The 12,811-nt window shown below is 36.1% G+C and overlaps 1 protein-coding gene across 1 annotated transcript; it reads right to left on the bottom strand.

Moving 5' to 3' along the window:
- Positions 1–4,795: 4,795 nt before the first annotated feature.
- On the bottom strand, positions 4,796–12,579 carry LOC127942542 (lysophosphatidic acid receptor 3). Its single transcript, XM_052538320.1, has 3 exons — positions 12,266–12,579; positions 10,916–11,673; positions 4,796–5,793 (listed from the first exon to the last, which is right to left on the bottom strand). The coding sequence occupies exons 2-3, from the start codon at positions 11,655–11,657 to the stop codon at positions 5,462–5,464; spliced, it is 1,074 nt and encodes a 357-aa protein (XP_052394280.1). The 5' UTR covers positions 11,658–11,673; positions 12,266–12,579; the 3' UTR covers positions 4,796–5,461.
- Positions 12,580–12,811: the final 232 nt, after the last annotated feature.

Raw genomic sequence — 12,811 nt, 5'->3', positions numbered from 1 at the left:
AGCTTTCAGATGACAGAATGAGATTTATTCCCCAAATGTGCACAAACAAACACAGAATTTGTTGTAGATTCTATGAGCTGTGGATTATTACCACAGTATGTGTCCCGAAAACTATAATACCACGTGCAAAAACATATATTATACTAAATCTCAGGTCTGTCGTTCACTGCCTTATTCTGACCACAAGTGTTTCTGACAAAGACACAAAAGCCACGGGTGACACTTTTTAATTCAGTCCCTGACAGGTTTTTGGCAGTGAACTGATTCCACCATCACTGGAAAACTCAGTATCTTTAACAACAAAACACCATCAGCTTTTTAAACCTGTCAAAATGATCAAAAATCCCCTACATCGTGAGAATATTCATTAACCCCAAATAAAGTCATAAAATCATGCACTTACCACAGGCAAAACCAGAGCACAGGTTTCCCAAAGACTCATATTGTCTTGCTTGACAATTTGGATTCACAATGTGCCATTTTTTATTATATTGCAGTCATAAAACCATGCAAAAGTATTTACACAGCATTTGTTGAGTGTTAATGGAAAGAAGAGGAGATTTATGAATAAGCAACAATAATAGTTATGATCAAATAAAGTATTGTTCCAAAGTCTGGGGTCAGTTTTTCAATTTTTATTTTTATTTTTTTTTTTCAGCAAGAATGCATTGCATTGATCAAAAGGTTTATAAGGACCTTTTATAAGTTTATTTCAAATATAATGTGATCATTTGAGTCATTTATTCATTCGATTCATTCAAATGGCTGATCCATTCAGTAGTAAATGGTATCTTCATTCAGAAGTAAATGGATCTTTATGAATGGTTCATTGAATCATTAAGCTAGTTCGACTTGAAGCAGGTCATCACCATTAGACCAACCGTTGTGTGGCATCAAATAACCGGTACTTTGATTTCATACACTGATCAGTCTGTGCAGCGCCACTTCAAAGCCAATGCATATGCCAATGGTTCAATGCGCAAAATGGTTGACCAAATTCATTTAAATCGTGGATTAAAAAATTAAATGTCGATGTGGGTTGCTCGGGGATGAACAGACAACATTGTGTCTAAAATGTGTTCCTGTAGCTCAATTGGTAGAGCACTGCGCTAGCAAGCGCAAGGTTGGGGGTTCGATTCGCTGGGAACACATGATATGTAAAAATTGATAGCCTGAATGCGCACTGTAAGTCGCTTTGGATAAAAGCGTCTGCTAAATGCATAAATTTAATTTAATTTAAAATAACACAATATTAACTTCTTAATTAACTGTTGTATAAGATGAGTATCAAATTTGCACTCGTGTGATATTGCACTTAGCCTACAACTCGGTTGATATTTCTTAACTATGTTATGTAAATATGAAACAAAATCTCAAACTGGCATTTTGCCCCCATATCTTCAATTTTAGGTATATTTTCTAGGCATTATCACACGGTAAGTTGTTGTCCTGCCTCATACTATTCATCAATTGACTGTATGAAATGGCAAATGAGCCACATAGTTCTGGGGTGGGGCAAGTGCGTTAAATGCGTTCATAATTTTAATGCGTTATTTTTCTCCATAATTAATCTAACGCGTTAAATTATCAGCCTTAATATACAGTGGGGATCGAAATTATTCAAATGTTCACAGATTCTGCAAGGGGTTCCTAAACTTACGCATGTCACTGTGTATGTATATATATATATATATATATATATATATATATATATATATACAGTGGGGATCGAAAGTTTGGGCACCCCTTGCAGAATCTGTGAAAATATGAGTAATTTTCAAAAAATAAGAGAGATCATACTAAATGCATGTTATTTTTTATTTAGTACTGTCCTGAGTAAGATATTGTGCATAAAAGATATTAACATTAATTCCACAAGACAAAAAAAAAAAATGCTGAAATTATTAAAATAACCCCACTCAAAAGTTTGGGAGCCCTTGGTTCTTAGTACTGTGTTCTGTTACCTGATGATCCTCGACTGTCTTTCTGTTTTGTGATGGTTGTGCATGAGTCCCTTGTTTGTTCTGAACAGTTAAACTGAGCAGCGTTCTTCAGAAAAATCTTTAAGGTCCTGCAGATTCTTCAGTTTTCCAGTATCTTTGCATTTTTTAACCTTTTCCAGCAGTGACTTTATGATTTTGAGATACACCTTATCACACTGAGGACATTTGAGGGACTCAAACACAACTATTTAAAAAGATTCAAACATTCACTGATGCTCCAGAAGGAAACAAGAGGCCTTAAGAGCTGGGGGTGAAAACTTTTGAACACAATGTTTGAATCTTTTTAAATAGTTGTGTTTGAGTGCCTCAAATGTCCTCAGTGTGATATGGTGCATCTCAAAATCATAAAGTCCCTGCTGGAAAGGGTTCAAATATGTAAAGATGTTGGAAAACTGAAGAATCTGCAGGACCTTAAAGATTTTTCTGAAGAACGCTGCTCAGTTTAACTGTTCAGAACAAACAACAAGGGACTCATGCACAACCATCACAAAACAGAAAGACAGTCGAGGATCATCAGGTAACAGAGCACAGTACTAAGAACCAAGGGTTCCCAAACTTGTGGGGGGGAGTGGGGTTATTTGAATAATTTCAGCATTTTTTTTGTCTTGTGGAATAAATGTTAAAATATTTTATGTACAATATCTTACTCAGGACAGTACTAAATAAAAAATAACATGCATTTAGTATGATCTCTCTTATTTTTTGAAAATTACTCATATTTTCACAGATTCTGCAAGGGGTGCCCAAACTTTCGATCCCCACTGTATATATATATATATATATATATATATATATATATATATATATATATATATATATACACAGTGACATGCGTAAGTTTAGGAACCCCTTGCAGAATCTGTGAAAATTTGAATAATTTTCTAAAAATAAGAGAGATCATACTAAATGCATGTTATTTTTTTATTTAGTACTGTCCTGAGTAAGATATTGTACATAAAAGATGTTTGCATATAGTCATTACATATTTGAACCCTTTCCAGCAGTGCTTGTATGATTTTGAGATCCATTTTTTTTTTTTTTTTTTACACTGAGGACAATTCGGGGACTCAAACACCAAATATTAAAAAAAGTTCAAACATTCACCGATGCTCCAGAAGGAAACAAGATGCATTAAGTCTGGGGGGTGAAAACTTTTGGAATTTGAAGATCAAGGTAAATTGTACTTCATTTGTGTTCCGGGAAACATACAAGTATCTTCTGTTGCTTACGAAAGACAGAAATAAATGGGAAAAAAATAAAAATTCAACAAAATAAGAAAAATTGCGTTCATTGCTTCATTGTGTTCAAAAGTTTTCATTGCTTATCCTGCCTATAATCCTGTTTGACTGATTTGCTTCAAATCGGGTGATTTTAGGTCAGCGTTTTGCACGTGACTCAGTGATGCTCTCTGCTGGTAGGGATTAGTATAATGGCAGATCGAACACATCCGGTGGCTTCACTGTATGTTGGCAGTTTAGAACGCGATGAGCGATCCAGTCATATATACAGTAGATCAGTGGTTAAATGTAAGTCTGAATATCATTTTGTGTGATATTTATAGCAAACTAAAAATGACAATAGATAATTTACCTCAGATCTTTAAAATTAAAGGATACATAAACGTTCAGGATATTAGTAAAAATGTGTATTCAGTGGCAAAAGAATGTATCAGCCACTCCGTGTGTATTTTTAATAATGTAAAAATGATTTAATATGTATGAATTAGATTAGGCCTACTAATTAATTTCATTGTGAATGCAGTGTTTACCTTGTGTATATTACCTGTTTCCCAGTGTGTTTTCTTTATCAAATCATGAGGACCTGCAGGTGACCATTGATAACATTTTTGCCCAGGTCTCAACAGAAAAAGCTGGTTTCCCAGGAACCCCTGATCTGAAGCACCGTTGTAGTTTCGTCATGCTGTAATTAAACCATGTCGCAACTCCAGGTGCATGACTGGAGCTCAGGTGGGACGATCTGCAGCAGCTTGTTGCAACAGAATTGCGTAAGATGGGCAATTTCTCAATTTCAGAGCCTAAAGAAAGGTAACCGGTTTATTTTGTACCCCTGACCTAATCTCGCGAAACCGAATTCAAGGCAGCTTTCATTGGCCGAGGCCCTCCAATGAGATCGTTTCACCGACATGTCAAACAACCAATCACAGTTTGTTTCGTTCAGCGGCGGAGGGACTGTTAAGATGAAAAGTTGAAAAAGAACCCAATAATTTTAAGGAATTTATCAAAAATTAAATAGGTAATTAAAAATCGGAAGGACGTTTTTGAGATCTGTATTTTGAGATCTGTTATATTTCTAGTTAAATTTATTTCAGTTTTAGTAGTTCTACTTTTTTCTGTTAGTTGCAACATTTCTTAATTTTCATTTATGTTTATATTTTTCTTTAGTCTAATATTTCATTTTAGTTCAGCTTTATTTTAATTACTAAAAAATATGTAAATACATTTAGTTAACAATAGCAACAACTTTCTGTGGAATATAAAATCGCAATTTTGAAAAATAAAATTGTTTTTATTAAGAAGCATAAAAAGAATCATGTTATTTAAGAAAAAAAATATCATTGTATTTTAGTTCAACACAGTGAAATAATATGTTCAGATTATTCAATTCACATTATAACAGCAGTTAACTTGACAAATTAATTAACTTCATATTTAAAGATTTTGTTTATGTTTTACTCCCACTCACAGTGAGTGCATTGGTATATACATATATGAAATAAGCAACATTTTGTACAATTAGAATTGTGTAATATTGAATAATGGGAATTCTTTAGACATGAAACCACAAAAACAAAACAAATAAGAAGTACTGATATGTATTTACATGGGCATATTTGAGCACTTATTCATGTATTACATAATCAAAATTTAAATGTAATGTTCAACTATATACAGTAAATCTTTTAAAAACGAATTCTCTCACATGAAGACTATGAAAATGAAATGCATATGAAATCTCTCAAACGCTTCCATTAATATCTACATCAAGTCAACATATGATCTACATACTATATACATCAATTTAAAGATGTAAAAAAAAAATGTCAGACTCCTCTTAAACAGTACATTATACATAAAAAATAATGTAGATTCACACAGATTTATGGCAGTACAGTAAACTAACGAAATCTGCTGAGGATCTGGGAAAATGGTCAGAAGATGAATTAATGAGGAAAAGTGAAACTTTACAAGTGCCTTGCTGTGGGAGACGTGACGTGGTGGGTCGTGCACATACTCAAACATGCTGCATGGAGGCGTTTATGTGGGTGACTATCACTGTAAATGGTAGAAATAATGCATTGCTTTGCACTGTCATTAAATTCCCTTTGAGTTCTGCTCTATATTTTCATCTCTGAGGGCAGACTGTAGAATTCAGGAGCAATAGCACATCAGGATGATAAAAATGGCTCTCACAGAGTCCAAAACGAACCCGGCCCACCTTCAAGATGTCAGTATCTCCGTTGTGGAGACCTTGCTGTCCTCTGCGTTGTTCTCTTTCAGGCTACTGTTAGTCTCCCGACCAGAGTTGCGCTGAATGTTGGCCCTGGATGACCTCTGTCGCCTCGTCCCGCTGCAAACGCAGCGCATCAGGTTCTTGATAGTGGTCCACATTTCCTCATCTCTGTAGGAGTAGATGATCGGGTTCATGACGGAGTTGAGGACGGCGAGGAGCAGCAGCCCGCGTTTGAATTTCAGTACTTTGCATTCCTCGCAATTGAGTCCATCCATGAGCAGAACCACAAGTCCTGGGGTCCAGCAGATCACAAATGCTCCTAAAGAGACAAACATTTGGGTTTCAGGTTTTGTTTTTTTATGATAAAAATATACATTTGAAGATATCACATACATGTTACACATATAAGTGTTTATTAATATATAAATAAACATTTAAATAAACCAAAAATGAGTTTTATATTATTTTTATTTAAAAAATATTGTATATAAATGTAACTTTTTTTTATGTCTTTGTCTGTAAATATATCTTTTTTTAAATCTATGCTTTATTTTAATAAAACGTATACTAGTAACTTATACAACAGGGTTGAAAGTTTTACAGTTTAACCTTACGAAGGTGATGAAACAAAAATTTTTTTTCTTTCCTCAAGGAAATGAAAACAGAGACATTTGCCATTTGTTCCCTCCACAGTTCGTCTCCTCTCACAAAAAATAAATATGCCTTGCTGCACCCCTAAGATCAACCTTAAACACACATTTCATTTTGCATTGTTGTAGACACTGCCGTGATTTTCCTCATTGTTTCTTTCAACTACATTTAGAGAATGTGCTTCTGCCCCAACATGCTCAATAACACTTTTGTTTTCGATCCTCGGTAGAATGATTCACAGCAACAAAGCTGCTTTCACGGTTCCCCATAATTCTTGTTAAGTTCATATGAAATCCTGTCCGTAAGGCAAAACAAGCTCAGACAAACAGGACAGATCTCAGGTGAGGAACATGTAGCAGCATGTCTTTCGAGATTAGAAAACACTCACGAGGACTAAAATGAACAAAGAGATTGTTGTTTTCAGATGCCAGAGCTTCTCCTGACAAAGCCGTGCAAAACCCACCACCTGTTTCACTACTAAAAATAATTTTTTTTAATTCATTTTAAAGAAGTTTAGATATTGTTACTGTAAAACATGTCATAACCTTAGTGGAGCGTGTGTAAGGCTGGAGAAAGACTAGCCTTCCCCTGGCCATGGGTCGGAAATTAATGGGGGCTTGGGACAAAATGTCTTGATTTAAACTAAATCCATTACAGCTGTCATGAATGAAATCAATCTGTTCGTGTTGCACTTTACAACCAATCACACACGATTCCGTTGTGTTTATGAACGCAACGGCCAATCAGAAGCCTTTCAGATGAGTCATCATCAACTCCTAAACCTCATCAAATGGGGATTCCTCTGTGGTTTCTAGTAAGTTTACCACACTCGTTCTCTTTAATCATATTTAACGGTTGTGGAGGAGGACAGAGCGCCATGTTTTCTGCAGATGTGCACAGAGTGGTAAGCGCCCTTTGCATATATGCATTTATCACAAGGCATAACAAACAGCAGTGGCGAGAGGGTTGGGTACGGCAGGGCCACAGAGCCTCAAAGGGGCCACAACTATTTTAAAAGAAGACCTTGAAAGATTTTTTAATTGTGTAATAGACCATATAATGCCAGCACTGCTACAGATGGAACAGGAATCAGGCATAAACAATAAATGAAACTAAATGAAGTAGTTCCCTCGCAAAACTTTTGAGTGTTTTGCAATCAAACGCAAATGTTTCTCACAGGAATATAAGGGTTTCACAAGGAAGTTCCTTTTTTCACAAAGTTTTGAGAGCAACTGCAAAGTTTCTCAGGAAATGCAAAGGTCTTGTTTCTTGGGGTAACGTGAAGTTTTGAGAGCAAGCTTGGGGAACACAAACATTTTGTGAATGAATGCAAAGTTTCTTTGGGGATCAAAGGTTTTGCAAGCAAACAAACTTCCTTGGGGGAACGCAAAGTTTTTACGGATGATCGCAAAATTTATTTTTCTTTTAGAAAGAACACAGAAGCATTCAAATACATATATATATTCCTCCAGTCTCATATTTTCCATCAAGATGTACCACCCAATATTACGGCAATTCGTACATATTTTACGAGTTGGCTAATTGGCTTTTGCCACATCGTACGTATTTTATTCGTATGAATTTGTACGAATGACCTACACCTAAACCCGCCCCTAAGCCTAACCGACACTGGGGTTTAGACAAATCATATAAAATCGTACGAGTGAGATCTTACAAATTCGTATGAATTAGCCACATTTAATCCAGCATCCCACTTCTCATAACTGTTCATTAAACATATTTTCTTAGTAGCTTTGATTGATTGTGTCACAAGCAGTTTTGCATTGAGTTTGTATATCCAAAAGGCTTGTCGCTTGCGGTCATACAATTTACATTGAACTTCACATTTAATTATCTTGTGAAGCTTGTGATTTTGTTCTTTCTACATGTACACAGAAAATATACATTTTTGCACATGTGGAGTGAATATTTACAAGAAATAAAGAAGGTACTTTTTCCAGTGGTGTGGTTTCTTTTCTGTTTTCAACAGAATTTCTCAAAAGAGGAGTTGTGTAACGGATTAATGTAACCTTTACCACCAAGCATGCCACAGGACAACATAGAAAGAATGTAGCATGCTTCTGAAACCCAGGCATCTGCTTTTATCTTAAGTTCGTACAAGAAATAACTGATGAGTACTGGGCTGTGAATCTTCACGTATCTTCATTATACTGTCTCTCCAAAAACAATCCCTCCTGAAAACAAAGCGATCTCATCTGACCAAAAACGGATTTTCACACATGTGAGCAATTGCTGTGAAAGACAGTCATGCATCAAGTATGAGTTTCACGCTCTTTTACTCCAAGGCAACAGGCCACTTGTGCTGGTGGTTTGATTCAGATGCCAGGCAGTGTAAAGAGCCACCTTGTGCAAGATAATTATACAGGCCTGGAGGAAGCCTGTTGTGCAGGGAACAGACGACTCCTCCACTTTGGCCCTATCTGCAACTTGAAGCAGTAAGAGATACTCCTAAAAACTGGTATAAAACCAGATTTTCTTTCTCTGCAACATGCTGGCCTGACATTATTACATTACATATATGAATATACACTTTCTATAAAGAGCATTTTTGAGAATTTTTTAATTAATAATGATTCTTAAGTATCTTAAATACTTAAATGTATTACAAAAAAAAATTATATATATATATATATATATATATATATATATATATATATATATATATATATATATATATATATATATATCCTATCATGTAGATTTACTTCACTGCTTATTAATATTTTAAAAAGTTGTGATGCAACTCTACAAAACATTGATAAAAAATTTATTAAAATATATTTAACTTGAAAATCACCTTGAAGAACTTTTTATTGATGAATGATGAAAATGCACTTTCACCACATGACATGTTAACAGTTATTAAATGTATCGTTTCCTTCCCTTTATCACACACTCTTATTTATCAATGGCCTGTTTGCAGACAAAACGTCTGGTAGATTGTTTGCAAACACACTTTATAATAAAAGACAAAGTAAAACAAAAGGCAAAAGAAATCCAACCTTTGAATTTATGATGACAATGATTGCAATGGTGGAAGGTTTTGTGTTTTGTGTCTCATTGTTAACTCTTCAGATTCTCGTCTACATCTCCTCATTCAAGTTTAACATCTCCAAAAAATCTGCACGCGGTTAACAGGATATGAGATCACATCTTTCCAATCTAAATATCTGTCATGTCTGTAATAAATTTGCAGAAATATTTACCCACCCTGTCCCACATCACCCACGTTTGAGTGGGTTACAAGTTTGGCAAGAAATATTTGAGACCCTACAAGCCTCTGTTGTGAGTAAAATGAACATATTCTGCAGTCTGGGAGCATTTATCATGCTTACAGGCTAAAGGCGTGGACTTTGGAAAGCTCATCAGAGCAATGGAGCCTTGTGGGAAAACTATAAACCAACATATCCTGTAATTGCCATTGAACTTTGAGTGACTGAGGAGTGATGATACATTCTGATACATATCACAGTCAGGAATGCATGTGGCGGTTCAACGAGCCGCATTTGTGCAATGAATTCACTTTCAATTTTATCAGACTACTTGACGTAATTTAGTATTGGCATACTAAGGGATAGTTCACAGAAAATACAAGAAAGAAAGAAATTCTGTAATCATTTACTCAACATCGCGTCATTCCAAACCAGTAGTGGTGAATATATATATATATATATATATATCTTTACCAAGACATCAAACCAAAACTAGTTTGGATAATTACATTTGGGCAGTTGGGTAATTGAATTCTTTATGCTTTTTAGGGTGTTGTCATTTCTGGTTATAAAGCAGTTGTATAGAATGTCTTCGGAAAAGATGCGAAGTCCAACAAATTAAACATACAGCTACTTGAGCATAATTTTTGGTAATGGGGAAGAATGCTCAGACAGCTGACATGTTTACTTGATTTAGGTTGTCCAGATTGTATACATGAAACAGAAACTGAAACAGTCAAAACATAATTAAAGTTTAGGTTAAAATGCAAACTGATTAGTCAGCTGAACCTGCCAAAAAGTTTTTTTCAAATGCAGAAATTTCAGTGCATCAATACAAACTGGTATGATTGAAAAGGCAAAAAAACCTATGGATTTTTGGCTATGGATGAAATAGTTTTGTTGGAACTTTGTAGTGATGCACCGAAATTACTGCAATGCCCCGCCACAAAATTCATACATTTTGACCATTTCTGCCAAGTATTTTCCATTTCAAATATCTCACTGCATCACTACAAACTCACTGCATTTTGTTCTTCTGTGAAACGCATAAGACAATTTAAATTAATGAACGCTTTAACCATTTTTGACCATACAATTAAAGTCAGTTGGGTCCAAACCCACAAAAGACCTTAATGCAGTTAGATGCCATATTGGATTAAACGCAAAAATGAGGCTTTGAGGGAACGACTACAGTATTTACAGTAGCACACACTGCACAAAGGTCTTAGATCACATAACTTTAAACATTTTATGGGGTTCTTGCCTACATAAAGTTTTTTGGAACGACATTTCATCAGCTGAATAATCAGTAATGATGTTAAATTACAGTACAATCCATTGAACGCACTCTACTTCTATCCTCTTTTTCCATTCCTGTCAAAACTGAAATATGCCTATATCCTGACTAAGGACTCCACTGACTTATAAAATATCTTCTTTTGCATTCCAAAGAAAAAAAGAAGATCGCACAGGTCTAGAACAACATGAGCATTTTCATTTTTGGGTGAACTATCCCTTTCGCAAGACCATATCTAAAAGAGCATCTCCAGAACTTACCAAGCACGGTCATCACAGTTTTGATGAGCTTGATTGGCGTCCTCTTCCGCTGAATAGATCTAGAAGTGTGTGCATTCAGGACAACAGTCTTTCTCGTCACATAGATGTATATCCTCAAGTATATGCCCACCATTATGAGGAAGAGAACCAGGTTGGACACAGACCAGAAGATCAGGTAGCTCCGGCTAAAGATGGGTGCCAATGTGGAGCACAGGTCCAGACTGCAGATACAGTTCCAGCCCAAACTAGGAACGGCCCCCATGAATAGAGATATACCCCACACAAGGGCGATCAACAGGGTCACGCGCCGTTTGGTGAGGTTACTGTGAACCTTCCAGTTCATGATGGAGATGTAGCGCTCGAGGGCGATCACCAGGAGGTTGGTCAGAGACGCGGAGAGACTTGTGTCCAGCAAACCCTGCCGAAAGAAGTAGCCGTGAACGGTGAGCTCGCGAGATATTTTCCCTGTATTGAACATGAGATACACGTAAGCGATCCCAGCGAGAAAGTCTGAGGCGGCAAGGTTGGCGAGGAGATAGTAGAAGGGGAAGTGAAACCTCCTGTTTGTCCCCACTGCCGCAATGATCATGGCGTTGGCCATTATGATGAAACAACAGCAGATGGATCCAGCGACCTGAACCAGGATGAGCTGCGTTTGGTCCCATTCATCCGAGGATATGTTTCTGTTGTTGTAGAAAAAGCCCATGGGCTTTTCATGGTAGCATACGTTATACCTGGCCATCTTTGGACAAAAACCACTATGAATGGAAGGAAAACAACAAATAAGTCGGCTATATTTTATAAGCTTCTGTTATTAGTCATTTATGGGAAAAACCATAATTAAAAAAGACAAAATGCACAAAGAAATGACAAAGAATGCAACACTCAAACATACATGACTGATGGACTAACTTTTTGAATAACATCCAAATAAATGTAAATAAAATAAAGACTATCCATATTGTCTTTTTAAATACACTATAAAAAATAGCTAAAATTGTTTTTCACGTCGTTTTTTTTTTTTTTTTTTAGTATAACATATTTAGTTCAGTCTGTACTGTAGCATTTTTACATTTTTACCCAATTTTAACTGTTTATCCAATGTTTCATCACCATTTTAATCACATTTTGTCTTCTCCAGTCGGTTTTTCAATGGTAGTGAATGGTCTCTAAATTAGTATAAGCCCAAATGCTGTCTCAGATTGATTTGCATGCATGTTGCACCGCAGGTTACAGTCAAAACAAACCACATCAATCAAAATCTCACGAGAAATCAAGTTCTGGCGCTATCGTCGGCTCCTTAAAAACATAACCAGATGTATGATCGAGTGAGTAATACAGCTCTCTTACCAGTGACAGACCCGTCAGGTTCTCAGTTCACTCTCCATGTGTAGTCCGAAGAAGTATCGCGCAATCCGGCGTGACTCCACAAACACGAGACGATTCTGAAGTGAAGTCAGTGAAGTTTCTGCAGGAGTTGGCTCTCGAGAGTTTCAGGGAGGAGAGTGTTGCACTGATAGACTGTCAGTCAGTGAGGGCGTGGTTAACGCACACCACCCGCAATGCCGCTGCTTTCGTAAAAAGTAAATAAAAACTCAACGCTATAAAGTTTTTCGAAAAGGAAATAACGCTAACGCTTTTCATCTCACCACGAGTCGAAGACCTCAAGTGTTTAAGTAAAAAACGTTACTAGTTTAAGATTGCGCCACTGTAGAAATGACGCGTTTATGAGGCACCTTTTCTCTGTCAGCGTCTATTTCATAAAATTACGCAATTTTACTCAGGTGTGAGGTAAAGCTGGATCCACAACACTGAACATCAAATATTAAGATTTTGCCCTTGAAAGTATGGCACCTTAGTGAACATTTAATATTTAAGCAGTCATAATGAGGAAAA

This window comes from Carassius gibelio, chromosome A22 (genome assembly GCF_023724105.1).
Source record: "Carassius gibelio isolate Cgi1373 ecotype wild population from Czech Republic chromosome A22, carGib1.2-hapl.c, whole genome shotgun sequence".
NCBI lineage: Eukaryota > Metazoa > Chordata > Actinopteri > Cypriniformes > Cyprinidae > Carassius > Carassius gibelio.
The sequence above is the reverse complement of the archived record's forward strand: the minus strand, read 5'-3'. Positions and strand labels throughout refer to the sequence as shown.

Coding starts and splice junctions, on each gene's coding strand:
- LOC127942542 (XM_052538320.1), bottom strand. CDS start 11,657: ATGGCCAGGTATAACGTATGCTACCATGAAAAGCCCATGGGCTTTTTC. Junction 5,794..10,915: donor AACTGTGATGACCGTGCTTG/GTAAGTTCTGGA, acceptor TTGTCTCTTTAG/GAGCATTTGTGATCTGCTGG.